The 23595-nt window shown below is 53.6% G+C and overlaps 1 protein-coding gene across 2 annotated transcripts in view; it reads right to left on the bottom strand.

Annotated features, from left to right (window-relative positions):
* SRL (sarcalumenin) overlaps positions 1-21908 on the bottom strand; it is a 40042-nt gene extending 18134 nt beyond the window's left edge. Inside the window, exon 1 of one of the 2 annotated variants that reach the window (XM_014833192.3) lies at positions 21662-21908. In XM_014833192.3, the coding sequence (XP_014688678.1) occupies positions 21662-21722 (61 nt within the window). In that variant the 5' untranslated portion in view covers positions 21723-21908. The remainder of the gene's footprint in view (positions 1-21661) is intronic. The other variant, XM_014833191.3, reaches the window with a different exon arrangement.
* Positions 21909-23595: the final 1687 nt, after the last annotated feature.

Below are 23595 nucleotides of genomic sequence, written 5' to 3'. Positions count from 1 at the left end.
TTCCAAGCACGGGCTAGAACTCAGTGCTCCTGGCCCACGTGGGGGTGGTGTCCATGACCCGCACAGCTTGCCAAGCACAGATGCCCAGGCTCCAGGTTGGGTCAGCGGGAACCTGGGTGTTTCACAGCTGATTCTAATGGACATCAGCAGTTGAGAAGCACTGCTCTGAGTCGCCCTCAGAACCAAGTGTCGGGGGTTCTGTCTGGAAGTGGAAACTGGAGATGGGAGAAGAGAGGTCAGAAGCCGAGATCTTTTCTTTGGTTGACCTGTTTCGAGCTCACCTCTAGGTGCCGAATTTATTCAGTGTCTTCATGGAATAGAATATAAACTCAATTCACCTATCCAAGTCTCCTTAGTGTATATTTCTAAGGATCTGCCAAAGTTATTCTTCCATATGACTTCTCATCCATGTGAACTGAAACCATGGAGTTCAAAGTCACACACAAGGAAAATACCTTCGACCATTACTCAAACACAATTATACAGATGAGTCATCAGCAACAAAGTCCCAGGGGACAATCACTTTCCAGTCCTACCCCTGGACACCTCTGTATCTGGGAGTCAGGAACAGCAGTCTTGGCATCCAGGGAGCCCCACGTCTTTCCCAGGCTGTCCTCCACCCAAACTCTTGGATATCTCATCAGCCGTGCCTAAGTGCAGCTGAGGGCACTTCAGAAACAGCGTTCACAGAGCCGGAGCGGCAGACTGACCCCTTCCGTGTTCTAGATCTTGTCTCCCAGCACTCCTGGACTGGCCAGAGCGGATCAGTGGCCTCTTCTGGTGTTTCATCTCTTCTTGACCTTGTTTACAGAGTAATGTTCACCACTCAGGGCCCCTTGTCCTTTCTTTTCTTGGGTGAGCCTTCAGAAAGCTTTGCAGATGCCAACGCCAAAAAGGACCTTGGAAGGGAAGTGCCCATACCCTCCCAGGACCCTGAGACCCTCTCTCACCACTCTGTTGGCCTCCATGTCTTCCCCCCAGACAACGGGACCACAGTGCAGTGAAGGAGGCAGCCATTCTCGGAAGGTTCTTTGGCCTCCTGGCCATGCTCCAAAGTCAAGGCTAATCCGCCCAGGACAGCTTGTCCCTGGCTGGGCTCTAGCCCCCAAATGATTCACCCAGGGGACAGGACACAATGACAAAGGCGCCAATCAGAGAAACTTACGAGATTGGGGGTCCAACTGGTTTGATTTCACTAATCAGGATCTTAAAACTCCAATAAGTGATTGTCCCAAGGCCACGGGGCTAGTTAGGATAGTCAGCTGTGAGCTGGTTTTAGAACCCAGCTCTCCACCAACTCTGAGTCTCATGAGCTTTCCCCACACCAGGCCATACCCCCCCCCCCAAAATGAGAGGGAATGAGTCAGCCTCAGAAAGACAGTGACTTCTCAGTCTACCCTCTTCTTCCTCCCCTTAAAAATGATTGTTTAAGACTTCAAGACAGTGGTTTCTAACCCATAAAGTCCAGAGAATTGGCAGAACAACTCCACCCCCTCCCCACCCCTAATTCCTGGGGATTCTTGGTTTGGGAGGTACAGGGAGAAATTGCCCACAATGCTGCAACCATCTTGTATACACATGCTTGTCACTGATGCTGGAGGATTCGTGAGTATGGCTGAGCCCTCACTTTTGAAAGGCAAATATCTTTGGAAGAAGCAAAACATTAAGCCCTAACCCCTCCACGTGACTCGGTTATTAAAGGGATACTGCGCGGAGCACCCTGTCTTCCCAGAGACCAGCGCGGCCTGAAGCAAGCAGAAGTCCTCCAAGCAGAAGTCCCAGGCAATACTTCCTCTATTCAGAGGGGCGAGCGGGGCCGCAGAGGGAAGAAGGGAGGGAGAGGTGCAGGCTGGACTCCGAGACAGACCGAGGCAGGTGGCTGCCTCCCCCCGTCCCACCTCCCCACCCAGAGAAACAGAATCTCCCTGGGATCTGGAGGATGACCTCTGGAGGGCTGATGGTTTAATTTTGGGCACCAGCCAGGCAGAGACCCACAGGGAGCCAAAGGAGTGTGGCTTCCTAAGGCCCCATTTGATGGCCATCTTGGGTTCAGGTCAGAGCCATCATGGGAGGGAGGAAGTCTGCTCGATTCCCGAGCTCAGGAAATGGATGTGACACCTTCCCCAGCTTGGGTCAGGACCACATCCCAGGCCTTTCCTTTGCCACATGACCCAGAGCCAGCTGGTGTCTCTGGATGCGGCTGGAAGTCAGAAGAGCTGGGCTCTGCTCCTTAGTGTCTTCCTAACCTGCAAGGTGACCGGGGAACACTCCTCACTCCCCTGCACCCAGCTCCACTCATCCATATAATGCAGATAATACCTGCTTTGCCAACCCCTTCAGAATATTTTAAACATCAGATGATGTTTAAAAGCATTCTACAAATGTCAGGTATAACAACAATAACTTCCTAGAAGAGCAAAGATGCCAGGCCAAATCTCAAGTTCCCCGAGTGGGCAAAAGCAGAACCAGTTTGGGACAGGAGCAGAGCTGGCCCACCTTCCCTCCACTTCTTCCGACCCTCTGTTTCTGGGGTGTCAGTCAGCGAGCCAAGAGAGCTCCTTCTGCCCGGGGCTCCTTCTTCCCATCTGCCTGCCAGAAGCAGCTCATTCAAGGAGTCACGGACACCTTACGGGTAGCCTTGCTCTCTCCAGGAGGTTCCAGCTGGCCTGGGACAGGAATGGGCCGTAGCTATCAACACTCCTGGGGCCCAGGCCTGGTCCTGCCGAGCCCCGAGTAATTCCTGCTGTCACTGACTCCCACTTCCAGTCAGGCCTGACTCACCCAGAAACTTCCAGGGTCACTTCCGAGGCCACGTGTGGCTTCCCCTCTCCCCTCCACCATCCCAGACTCCTCCCATCCCCATTGAAGTGAGGTGACTCTGCACTTCGCTCCCAACGAAACTCACACTCAGGGGACATCTAAACAGACCTACTCGTCAGGGCATGTCTGTCTGAGAATGAGTGACAGGCCCTGTCTGGGGGCAGAGCCCCTGAGGGCCCTTCACGGTTCTCAGAAATGGCAACCCAATCAGAGAGGCCATTCTCCAGGCCAGCCTCGTCCTTGTAAGCCAGTACAGGGAGCAACAATAAACCCCTCAGACACGCCTCAGGCCTTGAGAACGTGGCTTTGACTGCCAGAGACAGCGAGAGTGGCTGTAGCTCCCACTTGAGGGCGCTCTGCTCGTCCTGCTTTTCTGAAATCAGAGCTGAGGTTTCCTGGTTTGGAGGGCCTGCCACACGGGCCTGCGTGACCACAGGGGCCCTGCGCCTCCTTCACTGCCAGCAGCCTTGCTCCCGTTGGTGGTGCCAAGCCTCCCCACACACCTGCTCAGCACTGAGGGGTCCTTAGCAGCTCTCACCCCCACCTGCCAAGAAGCCCAGAGAAGCCGCCCATCCCAGGTCTGCTCAGAGGAGAGTACGCAGGAAGGTCAAGCCAAGGGCAGAAGCTGGGGAAGCAATTAGACACAAATACTGCACCCTGTGTGCCCCAGCCCATAGATCCTTCCAGAAAAACTGCTTCTAGATGCCAAGACGCCAGATCTTTCCACTTTCTCTCCCAAAGGGCTTCAGCAAATTTGCAACAGGGCACTTCTGCTCCTTCTGTTCAGGACCCCCGAATCTCCTCTTCTTACTTGGCCTCGTGGGTATTTTTCCGGTAGAGACTTGTAGAACTGGAACGAAACTTAGAAACTAACTAGCCCAACTCTTTCACTTCAGAAAGGAGGAGTCTGAGGCCCAGAGAAGGAAGAGAAATTGCTGGAGTCACCTAGTGAGCTGGGGGCAAAGCTGGGCATGAACACGAGGTCTCTGACCCCTTGCCCTGGTCTTTCACTCAGGGTTCAGCCTGAAACAGACCTGACTTCCTCTCCTCTCTGACATTTCTTTCTTTTTTTGGTGAGGAAGCTTGTTGCTGAGCTAACATGCCAATCTTCCTCTATTTTGTATGTGGAATGCCGCCACAGCATGGCTTGATGAATGGTGTGTAGGTCCATGCCCAGGATCTGAACCCATGAACCTCAAGGCCACCGAAGCAGAGCATATGAACTTAACCACTACACCACCGGGCCAGCCCTCTCTGACCTTTCTTAACCCTTTCATGGCCATGTCTTGCCTACTCCCTGAGACTCAGCCTTCCTGGGACCACCCATCCATCCCCCTAGCTGTTCCTACAAAATATGGCCTCCCAATGACTGCAAGCCAAGGGCTCTGACGCCAGGCTGGGTCTCCACACAGCTCTGTGTGGAGATTTGGGGAAGGACTGGGGTGAGGGTTAAGCTCCCAGAGGTCACCAGCACCCGGCCCAGCCCTGCACTTGCCCTTAATCTGCCGTTCTCTGGTGTCACCAGGAGGAGAATGCAGGGAGGGGCTCGCTGTCCCCATTGCCACGAGACAAAGGACAGTTGGTTCCACAAGAGCTGCGTGAGGTCAGCTCTTAGCTATCTGAGTTCAGGATGGCAGAGGCCACAAGACTGGACCAGAAGTGCCGTCCAGAGTCTGGGTCATGAGAGAAAGGAGAGAAGATTGCATTCCCATCTGCTGCCCCGTGAACTGCACGAACTCCCAAGGCCTTCGAGCAAACCCATCCATCACCTTCCATTATCACTCCACAGCTTGGAACGCCACAGGCAAAGACCCAGGGCACTCTAAGATGGAATGTTCTAGAAATCTCATGTCTTCCCTGGGAGCAGACTTGCTCCTGGTTTATATCCCCAAGTGGCCCAGACCCCTGAACCTCAGACACATGAGCCACGCTTTTCCAGGTGAGTGGTGGCTCTGTCCTTCCTACAGGCCAGGCCTCTAAGCCCTCCCTCGGGCTCCCTCTCTGGACATCCCCACCCCTAGGGAGGAATCATTACAGGGAATTAAAGCCCAGAGCAGCTTCCTTCTCAGGTGGATTTAGTGTCACCAAGGGGCTGGACTCTCCGTCGCGTCTCTTCAAATACTGAAACCAGATGCTGTTGCCACCTGGGAGCCATAGGCTATTACCTCCTGCCATCTACTCCTTAGTTCTCACGGGGCTCCCCTGGAGAGGGCAAGGTCAGAGCCAAGGGCAGGGCGGAGGGTGGGGCCAGAGCAAGTGTACATTCCACACTCGCTGTCCCCAGGGTGACCCTCCCTGGTCAGTGCCGAGGGCCTCAGCGGCCTCCACCAGGCCGCATCTGAGGAGCTCCAGCAGGCTGCCTGCTCAAAGGGTCCCACCCCGAGCTGGACAAGGGCCCCAGATCCTGCACACAGCCTGAGTTGGGCTGGTGTTTGTTTCCTGTGGCTGATGTAACAAAGCACCACGCCTGGGGGCTCAAAGCAATAGAATGGGTTCTCTCACAGTTCTGGAGTCCAGAGGGCCAAAATCAAGGGGTCGGCAGGGCAGTGTTCCCTCCGAAGCCTCTGGGGGGCTCCTTCCTGCCTCTTCCAGGTTCTGGTGGCTCCCGGCAATCCTTGGCTGTGGCTGCGCCTCTCCAGTCTCCGCCTCCATCGCACACGGCCTCTCCCTCTGCCTCTATCCTGTGCCTCTCCTCCTTTCCTTCCAAGGACACCAGTCAGATTAACTATGTCTGCAACCACCCTGTTGCCGAGTGAGGTCACATTCTGAGGTCCTGGGAGTTAGCACCTCAATATATCTTTTGGGGAGATAGAATCCAACCCATAATCTGTCTCCCAATTCCCACCCCTCCCAACTGCCTGCCTGGACAACCTCTCACTTCTCCACAGACCCTGCCTCACCTGTTCCTCTCACCAGCCCATGACCCACTGCCTCCATGACACCTTCCGGTCCTCACCACGCCAGGCCACGTGGGTCCCCTTGCTGACCTCAACTGACTCAGTGTCCACACCATCGACCCTGAGCCAAGTGACCCAGCCCCCCGCCTGTGTGACTGTGACAGGGAAGGGGGTGTCTGTTCCAGCTTCCCTTCCAGGCTGTCATCTCCTCCAGGGCAAGAAGCAGGCCCAGTACCTCCTCCCGTTCCCAGAGGGCCTGAGAAGCATTGAGCATCAAGACTCACATGCCAAATTCTTCAAGAAACCATTTTCGGTCCTCGTGGATTTCCAATCAATCTCCTTGAGGGTCAACCCCATTGCCCCTCTCCTCCCCCACCGCCGGCCCTGGCTGCTGTCCGCTCACACTTCACATCTCAGCTTGAGGCCTGACCCCTCAATACTGAAGTGTTCTCTCCTCATTCCCACAGCACCTGTCACCCTACACGACAGGCTTTTTTTTAACCTGTGTCCCCGTGGATGATAAGCTCCCTGAGGCCAGCACCCACGGCTTGTTCCCAGTGGGGTCGCAGGTGTCCAGCATGGGGCCTGGCAGACATCCCTGCCCAGGAAACATCTGCTGGACGCCCTGAGAGCACCTGACAGGAACGAGCCTCCTCCCCGGGTCAGCCCTGCTCAAGGTGCAGCTCAAGGCCATTTGCTAAAGGATCACGGAGGAGCTTAGCTAAAAGTTCCATTCCTGGGCCCACTCCTCAGACCCCCTGAATCACACTCAGGGTGGGCAGGGGGCCTCAAGGTTGCCTCTTTAACAAGCACCGAGGTGATTCCTACTCACATGAGTATCTGAGAATCACTACCCTTGGGTCTTGACCATGGGAGTCAACCTATACCCATCTTCCCAGGAAGCTACTGGTTGCAAAGGGCAAAACCTGCCCATAGGAGGCTGTACCAGGTCTGCCCCTGGCACCCTGTCCCAGACTATGGTCCATCTCCAAGGCCACAGGGGCTGATGCCCCTCAGCTCTAGGACACCATGGGTCTGGAGTCTAGCTGGCCTTGCTTCCCTGTCAGGGCAGATTCCCAGGAGGAGAGCACAGAGAGGCAGGAGCAGCTGGTGGTGGGAGGCCCTCACAGAACCCACTCAGGGGATGGACCCTGGTTGTCAGGCAGAGCTGCCCCGTTCGAGGAGCAGCACTGGGGATCCTGTGACTCTGGGGGAGGGAGAGGAGAGAGTCAGGAGCCTGAGTTTGCTCCCCTAATCAGCAGGGGGACCTTGAGCAAGTATTTGAACTGTTCTCTGTCTGTTTCATCAGTAATAAAATGGAAAAGAAAAATACCCGCCCGGCCCACCTCCAGGTTGGTTGTGCCCTCATTCCACTGCTATGGATGGAGCACCTACTGTGTGCCAGGTAGCAGGAGGCTCAAAAGATATGCAATGGAATTCTGAAAGCTGGCTAGTACTCGAAAAGTATAAGGTATTTCTTCCCAAACTTTTTTTAAAGATTGGCACTTGAGCTAACACTTGTTGCCAATCTTCCCTCTTTTTCTTTTTTCTTCTTCTCCCCAAAGCCCCCCCAGTACATAGTTGTATATTCTGGTTGTGTGTAGGTCCCTCTGCCTCTGCTATGTGGGACGCCACCTCAGCGTGGCTTGATGAGCGGTGCCATGTCTGCGTCCAAGATCCAAACCCACGAAACCCTGGGCCACTGAAGCGGAGCGCGTGAACTTAACCACTCGGCCACAGGGCCAGCAACAAGTATTTCTAATGTTAAGACAAAATCTGGGGCCAGCCCCGTGGCTGAGTGGTTAAGTTTGCACGTTCCGCTTTGGCAGCCCAGGGTTTCACCGGTTTGGATCCAATGTCGCAGACATGGCACCATTCATCAAGCCACGCTGAGGTGGTGTCCTACATGCCACAACTAGAAGGACCCATAGCTAAAATATACAACTATGTACCGGGGGCTTTGGGCACAAAAAGGAAAAATAAAAATCTTAAAAGAAAAGACAAAATCTCCCCAAAACATATGTCCACATAGAAACATTTACACTGATGTTCACAGCAGCATTATCCACAATAGCCAAAGGTGGAAACAGCCCAAATGTCCACCAATAGATGAACAAATAAGCAAAACATGGTCTATCCACACAACGGAATATTACTCAACCATAAAAAGGAATGGAGCACTGACACATGCTATCACATGGATGAATCTTGAAGACATGATGCTCAGTGAAAGAAGCCAGACACCAAAGACCACACATTGTATGATTCCATTATATGAAAGTCCAGAATAGGGAAATCCACAGAGACAGAAAGCAGATTAGGATGGGAGGTGGGAATGGGGAGTGACTGCTGATGGGTACCAGCTTTCTTTTTTTTCTGAGGAAGATTAGCCCTGAGCTAACATCTGCTGCCCATCCTCCTCTTTTTGCTGAGGAAGACTGGCCCTGAGCTAACATCCGTGCCCATCTTCCTCTACTTTATGTGTGGGATGCCTACCACAGCATGGTGTGCCAAGCGGTTCCATGTACACACCCAGGATCCAAACTAGCAAGCCTGGGGCCACTGAAGTGGAATGTGCGCACTTAACTGCTGCACCAGCAGGTGGGCCTCCGGCTTTCTTTTGATGTGATGAAAAATGTTCTAAAACGGACTGTGCTGATAGTTACACATATCTGTGAATACAGTAGTCTCCCCTTTTATCCATGGGGGATGTGTTCCAAGACGCCCAGTGGATGCCTGTCACCACGGATAGTACCGAACCCCACATACACTATGTTTTCTCCTATATATACATACCTATGATGAAGTTTAATTTATAAGTTAGGCTCGGTAAGAGATTAACAACAATATCTAACAATAAAGTAGGACAATGATAATAATACACTCTAGTGAAAGTTACTTTAGCTCTTAGCGATCTCAGCATATGATTTTGCTTCTTTCCTTATTAAGTCGGGAACTTTCACCTTTCACTCAAAGGGAGCACCTTGTGGCTCTCTCTGGCATACCCGAATTGCCAGCATCACTAGCTCTGCAGTTTGGGCTGTTATCAAGTACAATAAGGGGGACTTGACCGTAAGTGCTGAGACACTGATAGTCGATCTGATGACCCTGAACGGCCCTTAAGTGACTAACGGGTGGTAGCGTGTCCACTAAGGAGACACTGGACAAAGGGGTGATTCATGTCCCAGGAAGGATGGACCAGGATGGCGCAAGAGTTCATCACGCTACTCAGAGAGAGGCACAATCTAAAACTTATGAATTATTTATCTCTGGAATCTTCCATCTAATATTTTCGGACCACGGTTGCCCTCGGATAACTGAAACAGTGGAAAGCAAAACTGTGGATAACGGGGAACTACTATACAGCAAAAACTATAGAATTGTGGGGCCGGCCCCATGGCCGACTGGGTAAGTTCCCACACTCCGCTTCAGTGGCCCAGGGTTTCGCCGACTCAGATCCTGGGTGCGGACATGGCCTCACTCATCAGGCCACGTTGAGGCAGCATCCCACATGCCACAAGTAGAAGGACCCACAACTAAAAAAAGTATATACAACTATGTACTGAGGGGATGTGCGGAGAAAAAAAAAAAAGATTGGCAACAGTTGTTAGCTCAGGTGCCAATCTTTAAAAAAAAAAAACTATTGAATTGTACACTTTAAATGGGCAAATTGTACAGTAGGTGAATTATATCTCAATAAAGCTGGTTAAAAATATATATATAGGGCCTGCCCCGATGGCCTAGTGGTTAAAATTTAGTGCACTTCACTTCAGTGGCCTGGGTTCGGTTCCCAGGCATGGAACCACACCACTTGTCTGTCAGTGGGTGTGCTTTGACAGTGGCTCACGTAAAACAAGAGGAAGATTGGCAACAGATGTTAGCTCGGGGCAAATATTCCCCAGGAAAAAAAAAGATGAAGTGCCTTCAATTCTTTTCTTTCTCTAAAACCTTAGTTAAACCTGTTGTCTACCATCAAAATCTATCTGCAGTCTAAGCCTTTCTTCCCCAACTCCCTCAGCTCCCTGGCCCAGGAGCTGTCACCTCCCACCTGGAGTGTGGAACAGCCCCTCCCTGAGCCCCATGCCCAGTCTGTTCTCCAAGCACGCTCTCCCCCTGCACACACCCTCGCTGGCTCCCATCTCAGTAGATGAGAGGCCACATCCCATGGTGGCCTAGGGGCTGACACCCTTCAAGCCAGGCCTCCCTTTTTACCCCATCTCCACACGGGCTTTGCTCTCCTGCCTCACTGAGCTTGCTGTGCTTTCTGTGGGAATGTTCTCCTCACATAACCACCTGCTCTCTCCTTTCCTGCCCTAAGTCTTGGCTCCTTATCACCTTCTCTCCAAGGCCTTCCCTGGTCACCTGTTTCCCAACCAGCCTTCCCCTCTCCCTTCCCTAGTCTCTTTCTCCATTGCACCTATAAACATCTGATAAACTGTATAACTTACTTATCTAGTTTCTTGTCTGTCAGAGATTTTGTATCTCAGCACCTAGAATAGGCAATGGATGAATGGACGGATGGATGGATGGATGATGGATGGGTGGATGGATGATGGATGGATGGATGGATGGATGGTGAATGGATGGATGGACTGATGGACGGATGGATGGATGGATGGATGATGGATGGGTGGATGGATGATGGATGGATGGATCGATGGTTGGATGGATGGATGGATGGATGATGGATGATGGATGGATGGGTGGATGGATGATGGATGGATGGATGGATGGATGGATGGTGAATGGATGGATGGACGGATGGTGGATGGATGGATGGACGGATGGTGGATGGATGGATGGATGGATGATGGATGGGTGGATGGATGATGGATGGATGGATCGATGGATGGATGGATCGATGGATGGATGGATCAATGGATGGATGATGGATGATGGATGGATGGGTGGATGGACAATGGGTAGATGGACGGATGGGTGGATGGATGAATGGGTGGATGGATGATGGATGGATGGATTATGGTGGCAAAAGGTAAGGCCTTCCCTCAACTCAGTGGCTGAGAGTTCCAGAAGAGAGGAGATTTAGGACCAGGATTCATAACCAGAGAAGTACCCACAGGCTGAGTCACTTAACTTGCCCAAGCCTATTTTTTTGTAATCATACTGTTTTAAGAGTGGCTGCCTCACCAGCTCAGAAGGTTGCTGTGATAACCATGAACTGGATTCCTGAATTTAAGACCCTCCCCTTAAAGACATAGAATCTAATTGAAGAGGGAGGTTGGCAGGCAGGAAGGGAGAACTTGCCTCTTGGCAGCAGAGTCTCAGCCCTGACTGGGGATGTCGACCCCAGGGGCTTATCGTGGGAGCTCCTGAGGAGGTGGGAGGCATTTGGGGTCAGATGTTGCAGGAGCCAAATCAAGTGTGTGCAGGATCAGAGGACATGATCAGGAGTGTGGGACAAGCCAGACAGAGGAGAGCTCGCAACGCAAGGTTAAGGGGTGCAGACTGGATTCACTGGTGAGCATTTCTGGAAAGGCTAGAACCCCTGAAGACCTGTCTCCCACCCCTGCTTTCCTCCAGAACCAGGACAAACCATGGAGAAGGCAACAGAGCCAGAGCCACCAGCTTCCAGAACTGCCCCGACACACCAGACTCCAGGCTGGGGACCCCTCATTCTGCCATTAAGAGGCCTAGATACCCACCCTTCCAGTTGCGTGCCCCTCCTGCTGGCCAGGAGAGCGAGGAAAGGCAGAGATGCCAAGACGCGAACCTCTCGTCAACGTTGGCAGAGGATTCACCCTGAAGTTCTTTTTCCAAGTGGCTTCTGCAGGGGGTTAGGAGGGGGCCTCCAGGTCCTGCTCACTCTCCCGCTGTGCCCAGGGCAGGAGACTGTGAGGGCTGGACGTGGGCACTTAGGTGGGAGAACTGAGCCTAAGGTCCCACGGCACGCCAGGCCCTAGTTTCTGGGTTCTCAGCCCACTACTTTCTCCATCACACCACCAGCCGGGAACCAGCCCCCCTGCCCTCAGCACCTGCCAACTCCAACTCGCTCTGCACCTGAGCACACCCACCAGGGACTGGAAAACTCTGCCCACTGTCCTCCCCACCACCACCACTAGGCTGGGCAGGTGCTCCCGGAATTCCCTGCCCCCGACCAGCTGTCCCTCGATTCATTCAGCACACTTGCCCTGGGTGTGTCAGCAAAGCTCCAAATTAGCCACTGGGGCAATCGCGTGGGCTGTGGGGCCAGAAAGAGGACTGAGCAAACAGGTGACATTGGTGCCCAGGAGATGACTGCCACCTAGGAAAGAGACCAGAACTAGACGCTCAGAACCAGCAACTGCTCAAAAGTCGGGGTCCAAGGCGAAGGAACCATGGGGGGCGAAGAGTGTCCCCCAAAATTCACGTCCACCCAGAACCTCAGAAGTTGATATTGCTTGGAAACAGGGTCTGTGCAGATGTAACTAGTTAAGATGAGGTCATACTGGATTAGGGTGGGCCTTAAATCCAAAGATTAGTGTCCTTATAAGAGGAGGAGACATAGACACACAGGGAGAAAGGCACATGAGGACAGAGGCAGAGATCGGAGAGATGCGTCTGCAAGCCAAGGAACGCCAAGGATTGCCGGGGTCTCTGAGAAGCTGGAAGGCAGAGCTGACACCTTATTTCAGAGTTCCGGCCTCCAGAATCAAGTTCTGTGAGAGAATCCATTCTGCTGTCTTCAGCCACCCAGGGGTGGTCATTTGTGACAGCAGCCCCGGGAACCCACACCTGAGCGTGGCCCCAGAACTCTTCCTGACTAAGCTGGTCACACCTTCCTCAGCCGAGGCCCCGTCCCTACCCCAACGCTGCTCCCCCTTCCTCTGCACCTCGGCTGCTTATTTTTAGACCCTGATTACATCTGCCTTTTATGGAGTCCTACTCATATCATGAGCCGGGACTGACTCCCCTCCTGGTTTGCAAGCTCTTTGAGGACAGAAAATCCCAAGGATATTAACCGTCCTGAGAAGGAGAAGATATGCTGATGGGCCCCCAGTTGTTCGTGTTTCATGATATTTGAGGAAACCGGTGGCAGATGTCAAGCCGCAGGCACAGTGACAGCAGTGATAACCTATAATTATTGTCATAGTCCTTTAACCTAAAAAGTATCTGATATCAAAAACATTTTAAGCATCCGATAGCCATTTTCTTATTTTAGTCACATAACAACCCCATGCTGTAAACAGGGCAAAGTATTATTATCCCTTTTAACGGGCCAACAAACAGGTGCAAAACTGGTAAGGGGCTTGGTGGCGAATGACAAAGCCAGCACTTGCTGTGTCCTCGAGTCCTGGTGCGCAGGTGGACTGCGCTCCTCCTCACATGGGCAGCCTCAGGTGAGAGGGTCTTGGTGGGGAGGCTGCTGGCCTAACTACCGATTCAGAAAGGAAACCGAGGCAAGAGAGAGAGGTGGACTCGCCACCGGACTTGTATTACTGTCAGAGCTTGTACCCAAGTTCATTCCGCCGGGAGCATGAGCCCAGGGTGGGCTGTCCCAAGCCACGGCGAGTGCTGTGACTCTCCCTAATTTCAAGACCCCTTCCCAGGTCCCAGGGACATTCCTGGTGTCGTGACCTCCTGGGATAAGCTAGGGAGATAGGTGATCTTCCACTACCTGACACTTAGAATAAAGGGAGGAGGGAATGCACGGAAAGTGGAGCAGCCCACGAAGGGGCTAGAAGCTTGTCTGGGGGGTGCAGGTGTGCAGGGCAGGCAGCTGTGGAAATGCCATGCACATCAGAAATGTAATTTTCCAGACAACAGTTACATCGACTCTTTACCTATTGCCATCTAGGGAAAATTCTATGGGAGACAACTGGGCTGGCCGAGGTCCTAACCCAATGGCCAATTGGAGGAGAACCAGGGGCCACAGTTCTGGCAGTGACTCAGTAGGGAAGGGAGGGAGGGGGCTCCCAAACCCCAGGGTTCTCCCCTGGCCTGGTTCCAGGCTGAGCTCCCAACACAACCCACTTCCTACAGGCCTAGAACTCCAGGCCAGACTTTGCCTGCACCTGTTTGAGCTCAGAATGCAGTCCCTGCTCTAGAAGGATCCAAAAATATCTGAGAAGGAGGAAAAGGGGGAGGGGCTATCCAGAAGGGGAACAGGCTAGAGTAGCTGAGGGCTTAGGGAAAGAGCCACTTGCCTCGGCATTCAAGGCCCTTTGCAATCGGTCCCAACCCATCAGGGTGGTCTGATCTCCCCTGAACAGGCGCCCCACATTCTAGCCAGAGCCAGTCTCATCCTGTCCCTGCCAGTGCAATGCTCTGAGCTTCCTGCTCCTGGCTTTGATCACTGTCTTCAGATGCTCTTCCACCTCCACCTGCACGGATCATCTATTCATTCATCAGACTTTGAGTGCCTTCAATGAGTCAAGCGCTATGCTGAGCATTGGTGACGCAGCGGTGAGCAAATTAAACAATGCACAGTGGTCACTTGGGGCTGACAGCCCAGTGGTCGTCCCCTTACTCCCAGTCTGGCTGGAACCCTGCCCGTCCATGAGGCCCATCTTCCAGCCCTCCTCTCATCCCCAACCAGAGCTGCTGGGGCTGTCAGCTACATTTTTTTTCAGTGTGTGTCATCTCCCCAAATAGAAGGTCAGCTCCGGGGGCAGAGACATAGCCCAGTCCCGCCTGCACAGTATGGCCGGCCAGGACCTCGCAAGGGGCACAGCCTGGCCTCAGGCTGGAGAGCTGGGCCCTTCAGAGGGCGGCACACATCTGCCTCACCTTCCTCATGTCTCCTGTCGAGCTCACACCTTGTGAGATTAACCAGCCCCTCTTCCCTCTCCAAGGTCCTGCAGTGTCAGAATTTGTGTTCACCCTCATGCTTCTTGCTATTCACATCCTGCCCCTCACCCCTAACCATGAGTCCATCCCAGTTTCCTGACCCAAGGTGGGCTCCCCAGGGACGGCTGCATCTCCCATCTCTTTGGGACTCTGCTGAGCCCTCCTTCTCCCTAGAACTGGCCACAAGGCCCGTACTCATTCTGAGCTGACAGGGGATTAGAGGCTCACAGGTCTCAAGGTTGTGAAGGACAAGCACCCTCGTAGGGGGTCCACTCAAAGGTCAAAGGAGAAAGCCTCTTTTCATCTCTTAACACCTTTGCAATGAGCCTGGGGAGCCAACTCAGATGGGCCCACATCCCACCTGTAATCCTTCTGGGCGCCAGGATTTGGAGCTGGATGAAGCAATGGTGACTATGCTTTCCCGGGTCCTGATAACATGATCCCAGGAAAGACAGGCTCCTGGGACAGCGCCAGGCAGGACCTGCCCACTGGCACCATGGTTTCATGGTCTTCTTCAGAACTGGGCCCCTGGGCACTCCCAGCAGCAGGGCACCACGGGGCAGCCCTCTCTTCGCTCTGGCAGAAGCCAGTTCTGCCACACAAGTCCCCCACCCTGAGACTGGGCAGCTCAGGAAAGGCTGCTCCGGAGCCCTCTGTGAGGGAGGACGAGGAAGTGACCTGCAGCAGGCATGTCCCTGGGGTGGATAGGGCCCTGGGACCTTGACTGTGAGCAAAACCACCTTCAGGGCTGGAGAGGGATGAGGCTAAAAGTAAACGGAGCAGGACTTCTCTGACCCCAGAGAAAGACGACAGCACAGGCGACATAGACCAGGAAATGGATGTCTCCAGAAACTCAGCTAAATCTGACCCCTTGCATTTGCTGAATTATGCAAGCCCCCTCACCTCCTGCTAAGGACTCCAGGGCCGGGGGTGAACAGAGAGGACGGGGCCTCCAGAGCACTAGGCAAGTCCAGCTCGGCAGTCCTACAGCCATGCCCACCATGGCTCCAGTTCATTCATTCATTCACTCACTCACTCCCTCCCTCCCTTCTTCAGGACCGGGGGGGAAGCCTCACTCTCTAGGTCAACCCCTCTGTGCTCAGAACCAGTGGATTATTTACTGCCTCAATGCTGTGATTTAGGGACTTTGGATAAGACCCTGCCCACAAAAGCAATGGGAAATTCCACATTAGAGATGCATTCCTTGAGCTAAAATATTCTGACTCCTTTAAAACAAAAAGTGATTTGAGAAAGTGACAGTCCAAGTGTTGAGCCATTGGCCCTTTTTGGAATGAGTTTCAGAGCCTTTGCTGATCGTGTGTCTCAGTAGGGGGGACAGAGCAGGGCCAGTGTAGGGGGAGGGAAGGAAGCCACCAAGAGGGAGAAAAGAGCCCCATGGGGTGGATGTGGGAATCTGAAGACAGATTTCTAGCTCCAAGTCCTGGAAGGCCCCTGAGAAGGCAGGTGAGGGGTCTCTGAGGGGCCTGGACTCCCAGAGCAGATCGTGAGAGAACACAAGCCAGCCCATCAACTCGCTCCTCTCTCTCAGCCTCCTCATCCCAAAATGAGCCCCACCAATGGGCCACGGGGCCGGGGTGTGGGGCCTGAGGGCTCACAGCCAGGAAAACACCCCAGAGGAAACCTGAGCCTGGGCCTGTCTCTGTTCCACAAGGGAAAACGAGAACCGAGGTCAGTATCTGGGAAACTTGGGCCACGTGCCTCTGCGCCAACGTCCACTGAAGTCACCAATCCTGCAGGAGTCCAAACAAGCACTTTTCCTGTCTGAATGAACACCTTGGACGGAGGAGCATGGGGTCGGATTTTGCCCTCTTCTCTACAGCATCGGGTTGAGGGGGCCGGCTCACCAACAGCGAGACACTCACACTGGCTGTGACTAACATGCTGATTCACTGACTTCATCTCCTGGCCTCATCTCTTCCAGGCTCTGTCCAGTCTTTCTCCAGCCCTGGAGACCAGGCTCCGGACTTGGCCCTGCTGTTCGCTACCATACAACTCGGGGCAACCGGCCTCCCTTCCCACCTTCCCGGCTTCTTGAGAAGATCGCCCTGGTTCCTTCCCCTCTGCAGCCCTCCAGAGCGATCCCCAGTGTAGACGTGTAGACGCCCAGGAGCCACACTTCCTAGATTAGCAATCTGGCTTGCACTGGGGCCACTGAGTTTACCTTGAATGTGCAGTGTCCCTCTGAGGTCTCTGCAATGTCATGGCATGTGTCCCCTAAGACCCACCTCAGACGTTGTCTACCCTCCTCAAGCATCTGATGTCTCGCTCACCTCCTCTCCCCTTGCGTTTGTCAATCCGTCCCTCTCCATCAGGACCCTCTCCATTGGCCCATAAACACTTAGTCTTCTCCAACATTAGAAAGAAAATTCTCTGCCTCTGTACCCCCCCCCCTTACTCTTGAGGTCCTTTCTCCCTCCAAATTCAATGTTAAAAGTCTCGCTGTCCGCCTCCTCACAAAACACGCGCAAGCCCCTCGATCTGTCAGTGACCTCGTGGGTGTCAGACCCACGCCTCATCCCCCTCAGCCTCTCTGCAGTGTTTAATCCTGTTGACCACCCCATCTAGAAGGCCTCCCGTCCCTGGGCTTCCAGGTCACTGTCTCTTCCTGGATGTCTTCCCATCTTGCTGAAACCCACTTATCCTCCTCTTCTTCCCACTCCCCAAATCTACCGCTCCCTTGCAATCTCACACCCTCACCCTCATCTTTCCCCAAAGGAATCTCATTTCTGGATCCCTAGACCTGACTTTCCTCCTAAATGCCAACCCCGCCTTTCTAACTAAAATCTCCACCCAGATGTCCCACCGGTACCTGAAATTCATGATGACCCAAATCGAACTTTTTAATCTGTTCTTTTACGTTCCTGGTTTCCTTTTCTGGCAAGATCATGTCTCCGATGACCTACAGTAAACCCACGAGGGCTTCTTCCCCGCCCTGGCTTGCCGCGTTGGTAGTCCAGTAGATTCTACCCAGCTCTCTGCTGGGTCTGCCCCCTCTCCATCCACACTCAGTCGCCCGAGTTCACACCCTCTTACCAGCATTTCTGACATGGTTGTCTAATCAGCCTCCCCTCATTCTACTCCTCCCTACAAACAACTGCCAGGTGGATTTTTCCAAAGCCCTCAGTGGTTACCCTCTGCCTAGACAGCAAAGTCCTCATCCTCAGCCCTTCACACCTCAGCCCCAACCGAACCTTCCAGACAGAATGCCTACGACCCCCACTGCACTCTGCCCACCCTAATCCCAGGCAGAATAGCAGGTCCTTTCACGATTCATGTTCCCATCTTCCCTGACACCATGAATCTACTTATCCTGTTCCTTTACACAGAACTCTCTCCCTTCCATCTTTTCAAGTCTGAATCCCACTGTCTTCAAGGTCCAGGTCAAATGTTCCCTCATCTATAAAAGATTTCCTGATCCACTCAGTTAAAAATCATCTCCCACTTCCCTCCATCCCACCTCTCTTTGCCTGTACCTCCCCAGGACATGTGCATCTTATTTGCACATGTACAGCCTCAAGGTGAAAGATGCCCTCTCTCCCCTCCTGGACTATAAGCACGTCAGGGACAAGATGCCCATCTGAATTCCCCCAGTACCAGACTTAAAAGATAGCAGGTACAGGGGCCGGCCCGGTGGCGCAGCGGTTAAGTTCGCACGTTCCGCTTCTCGGCGGCCCGGGGTTCGCTGGTTCGGATCCCGGGTGCGGACATGGCACTGCTTGGCAGCCATGCTGTGGTAGGCTTCCCACATATAAACTAGAGGAAGGTGGGCACGGATGTTAGCTCAGAGCCAGGCTTCCTCAGCAAAAAGAGGAGGACTGGCAGTAGTTAGCTCAGGGCTAATCTTCCTCCAAAAAAAAAAGATAGCAGGTACAAAATAAATCTGGGATGAATTAATGAATGATGAAATGTGGCAAGGTGTTTGAACTAAAGGGCTTTGCACACTCAAGAGATACGGACATGTAAGGTTGTGCAGTGAGTAGGTCTGGATTTGGATTTGGGGTAGGGAAGGGGCCCAGGAGAGAGGCAAGCCCAGCTTCCCACAGCAGCAGCTTCCCACCCTTTCCCACTCCCCAAGCCACGACCCTTGTTCCAGACCAGGAGGCACAGCACCCAGACCCTGGCCACACCCGGGAGGATGCATCCATTAGCAAATCCCACACTTGCACTTCACACTCGACGTGAGAATTGTGGACTAGCTGCTCCCCACGGGCTCGTCCAGCTGCGCTGAGCTAGGGGTCAGGAATGAGCTGAGACAGCTCTTGCAGGGGGCTGGAAAGGCTTCCGGGGTCTGCTCTCTCCCCAAGATCCCTGAGCTCACGACCTTCTCTCAGCAGCCCTCCCCATGGGGAACCCCAGCAGCTGGGCTGCCCTGTTGAGGAATCGTGAACACCAGCCTGGGGTGGATGAGGAGGGGGTCGCGAAGGGTGGTCACCATTCACCCTCGTCTCTCAGGGAAGGATGGGCGGGTAAGCCCTGGCGTGCCAACCTCTCGCCATTGGGTCAGCGGGGTTGGGGCCAGAGCAGACTTGCAAGTCTGCAAACCAGGGCAGGGCTGGAGGAGGAAAGATGAACAGACTCGGAACCCTGTCTTTCCCCAGGGTTGCATCAAGTGGAAAACAAGAAGCAAAGATGTCCCAAATTCAGCCTAACAAACACCAATGGCTTAAACCCAAAGAAATGCCTTCTGGATCAAAGCATCATTCTTGCCCTGCTTCCTGCAGCAGCTACCCACAGTGGCCCCTCCACCGCTGCCTCACATGCCCAGACAGGCAGCGGGGCGCTCCAGGGTCCAGGGAGGCCTGTCAGCCAGCGGCCAGGGATGCACAGGAACTCCCAGGTGGGGTGAGACTCCCCCTGGGCTGGGCACGCCTGTTACTAACTCACTGTCTGACCTTGAACACTTCTCTTCCTTCTTCTGGCTTTCACTCCCTCACCTGGACCATGAAGAGACTGAGGAAACCATCTCAAAGCTGCTTTCCCTGACCCTGAGCAGGCCTGTCACAAGCCAGGTCTCCAAGACAAACAGGAAGACCCTGGTGGTTACAAGGGACTGGGGGCAGCGGGCCGGGGGGTGGAGGTGTCTGGTGACTGGGGCCTGGCGGCTCCATCTGTGTCCTGGCATCAGGAGGAGCACTTGGTCCCTCACTAGGGGACGAAAGGGGAGGCTGTGGAGCCCATCACCTCAGTCCAGAGGGCAGACAAAAGAAGGAAGAGCAGCTCTATAGGGGCCCCCTCCACCTCCAGGAAGCAGGAACGGGGCAGGGGTTAAGGAGAATGCCTGCCTGCCTGCCTGCCACACAGCGAGGGGCAAGCAATCGGGATGGAAATGAGGATCCAGCAGTGGGGCAGGAAGTTCAGGAGCAAAGCTGCTGCCTTTGGACCAGGTGGCGTTTACCAGGTGGCACAATTCTAGGGGAAAGTCAACCAGCAGGAAGGAGTGTCCTTATGGGGGTAGGGGAAAGCCAGCTTTATGGTTGAATCTGCCAGTGGGTGCAGGAAGAAGCCATCTTTCTGGGTATACCATCTACAACTGGAGTCTTGATAAACCACCCCAGGATAAGAGCCCAGGCAGTGAGCAGGGTGAGAAAAGGAGGGAACTCTGCACACTGGCGGACAACCCTCCCTGGAAGCCAGGCCAGGGGCGCACCGCAGAGACCAGGAAGGAAAGAGCTTGCAAAGAGAGGATCTCTGCACAAGGTGCCTGCCTGCCTCCTTTCCCCACAGCAAGATCCCCCAGCGAGGCCTGTGGAACATTCCAGAGGTCCGGTTCCCTTGCTAGGAGGAAAGATAAAGGATGTCCCTAAAAGGCTAAAAGTTCCTGGGCATGCTGTGTGGAAGTGAGGGAGGTGGCAGCTGGGGCTGGGCAGAACAGGGGAGGGGCTGCAAAGGGAGAGGGTGGCAGTGGCTTGGGGCTCAGGATCCAATTACGTGGCTGTTTCCATACTTAGCCACCTGACAGCCGCTTGGAATCCTTGCCACTCCAGCCACTGCAGCCCCGCAGAGCCCAAATTAACTCAAGGGCAGACAAGGGCAGGGCCCAGCAGCACATGGAGGCCAGAGCCCCCCACCTTGATCTCCCACCCTCTTGAGGGAACGGCTTCTGCTCCTGCCCGCCATCTGCTCTCCATGCTGGGGCTGGGACCTCAAAATACCGAACCTCAAAGATCCAACAGACTGGGGCTCTGGCCCCCATGGTCCCCTGTGCAGATGAATACTGCCAAGTCATGAAAAGACAAAGCGGGGGGCTTGGATTCCTGGGGGTCCCCAGAGCACCCCCCAAGCATTGCCAAGGGGAACCCAGCCCCAGGAGTCTCTGGAACAGAGAGGTGGCAAAATGCTCTGGTATCCCCTCCATGCCTATAAATAACCCCCACGCTGTAACCCAAGCCACCGCCTCTGCCACACGAAGTGCTGAGATGTCAAAGGAAAACCATGGCACGCAGGTCCCAGCCCCCTTCTAACGAAGCCCCCAGCCTCGCCACATGCTACTCCAGAATGGGCCCGTTTCTCTCCTGAACTCTGCGTCCAATTCTGTTTCCAGCCCAGTCCTCAAATGCATCTCCAATGCCATCCCGAACTGACCCTCACTCTATTCTGTTCCCCAAACGACCCCCAACCCTGCCCACTGTGTCCCCCTGTCCTCCATGATGCCAAGCCAGGCAGGCTCCTGCCCCATCTCCTCCAGGTTGGAGGGTCAACTCAACGACCTCCAGGGGCCCCTCCAGCTCCAAGATCTAGTTCTTTTGTCCATCCAGGAGGCTCCTCCAGTCTTGACTTCTGGGGTCCTCTTCCTCAGCACCTAAGGCCACACCTCCCCTCCAGCCCCCTGCTCAGGCCTCACGCCCGCCTGCACCTCTCCGTTCACTGCTTCCACTTCCTCTGGCCTCCCTGAGAGCCCCGTAGCTGCACTCTGCTTCTTTCTGTTCCCAGTTCCCTCTCCTGGGCCCCAGGGAGACGAGAATGGAGAGACCGTGAGACCAGCCGGGAGTAAAGGTTTGCCATGGGACCCAGGAATCACAGAGGCCTCATCCTCCATCTACCACCCTAGCCGCCTCGCCCCCACCCCCAGTAAACATAAAACCTTGGGGGCGCATGGAAGTTGCAGTCCGGCTGGCCAGCAGGGGTGGGGGTCATACCTGCTTGTCCTGGGAGCAGGAGCGACGCCACAAAGCAGCAGAGCAGGACCAGCGCCCTCATGGTGACTGCCAAGAGAGCCCAGCTGCTCCTTGCCTCTATTTATAGGGCCGGTGGCAGCAGGGCGGGGGAGAAGGGTCACACAGTCACTAGGGCAACTGGGCAGACATGATGGGGAAGCGATGCAAACCCTCGAGGCTGCACCGAGGCTTGCTGTGCTGCTGTGTGCGGTGCCAGCCGCCAGACCCCGGAAGGCAGGGCACTGGCTGGATTCTCTCCCCTGGCCACCCTGGGGTCATGTGACATGGGTCACAGGCAGGGGGTAGCGGAGGAAAAGTGGGGTGGCCCTAGGGTTCAGTCTAGAAGTCAGGAACCTGAGTCTTCCCATTCTTTGCGTTAACTTGATCAAAAGTCTCGGGCAGGTCAATGACTTTGACATGCTTCAGTTTCCTGAATAAAGGAGCTGGAGGGCAAAGCGGGAGAGATCCTATTTGAGAGCCACTGACAAGCGTTTTAGCCCCTGCCCGAAGGTCAGGAGGGTAAGGGCTTAATGGTTAGTTAAGGAAAACTGACATCTGACCTTTGAGGTCGATGGCTAGGAGCTTAACCTTCCCGGGCCTCTGGAAGAGAAAGAATGCTGACAGGGAAAAAGGGGAGCTGGGGACACGTGATGCTGTGATGTAAGTCAGAGGGTGGAGGGACAGAGATCCATTTCCAGTGGCACAGGGGTTCCAGAACCTCCTGTCCCCTCTGCAATGTGCTATTTGACGCAATTTTCCTAAGGGCACGTGACAGCCCCTGAGAGCCAGTACGACGAAGCTGAGGGAGAGCAGACACTGGCTTGTCCCGCGGGGGGGAGGGTGTCACCATGGGGGTAGCAGTTGGCCTTGGAGGAAAGGAACTAAGTCAGTTAGGCATCTTCTTCGGGCTTTCCATTTAAACCAGTTTTATTGAGTATAATCGACATTAGCAAACCACGCACATCAAAGTGTACAATTTGATACATTGTGACATATGTATGTAACCACAATCAAAATGATGAGCAGATTCCTCATGCCCAAATTCTCCTCATGTCCGTTTGGAGTCCCTCCCTCCTACCCCTTTCCAGGCAACCGCTGATCTGCTTTCTGTCACTACACAGCGTTTGCATTGTCTAGATTTTGATATAAATGGAATCAGCCCATATGTGCTCTTTTTTATCTGGCTTCTTTCACTCAGCCTAATTATTTTGAGGTTCACTCATGTTGTAGTGCATATCGACACTTCACTTCTTCTTAGCGAGTAGGATTCCACTGCACAAAGAGACCACAGCTTGTTATCATTCCCTTACTGAGGGACATCTGGGTTGTTCCCAGCTTTGGCTGTTACAGTAAAGCCGCTATGAGCATTCGTATACAACTCAATTTACGGACGGACGCCTCCACTTCTCCTGGGTAAATACCTAGGAGGGGTATAGCTGTGGGTGTCTGTTTAACTTTTTTCTAAGGTGACTGTGCCATTTTACATTCCCACCAGCAGCTCCCGCACTTCCTCACCAACACTTGGTACAGTCTTTTAAATTCTAGACATTCTTACGGGTGTGTAGTGATAGTGCATTGTAGTCTTAATGTGCATTTTCCTAGTGACTCAAGATATTGAGCATGTTTCTATGTGCATATTTGTCATCCACTTCTCTGGTGTGTCCTTGATGAAGTGTCTGTTCAAATCTTTTGCCCATTTTTCACAGGTTGATTGGATTTTGAGAGTTCTTTATATATACTGGAGGCAAGCCCTGTATCGGATATATGATTAGTAAATATTTTTTCTCAGTCTGTGGTTTGTCTTTTCATTCACTTAAGTGTCTTTCAAAGAGGAACTCTTAATCTTTATCAAGTTCAATTTATCAATTGTTCTTTTATGAATTATGCTTTTGGTGTCATACCTAAAAACTCTTCAT

This window comes from Equus asinus, chromosome 14, assembly GCF_041296235.1.
Source record: "Equus asinus isolate D_3611 breed Donkey chromosome 14, EquAss-T2T_v2, whole genome shotgun sequence".
NCBI lineage: Eukaryota > Metazoa > Chordata > Mammalia > Perissodactyla > Equidae > Equus > Equus asinus.
Note: the sequence above shows the minus strand (reverse complement) of the source record. Positions and strands in the feature narration are given on the sequence as shown.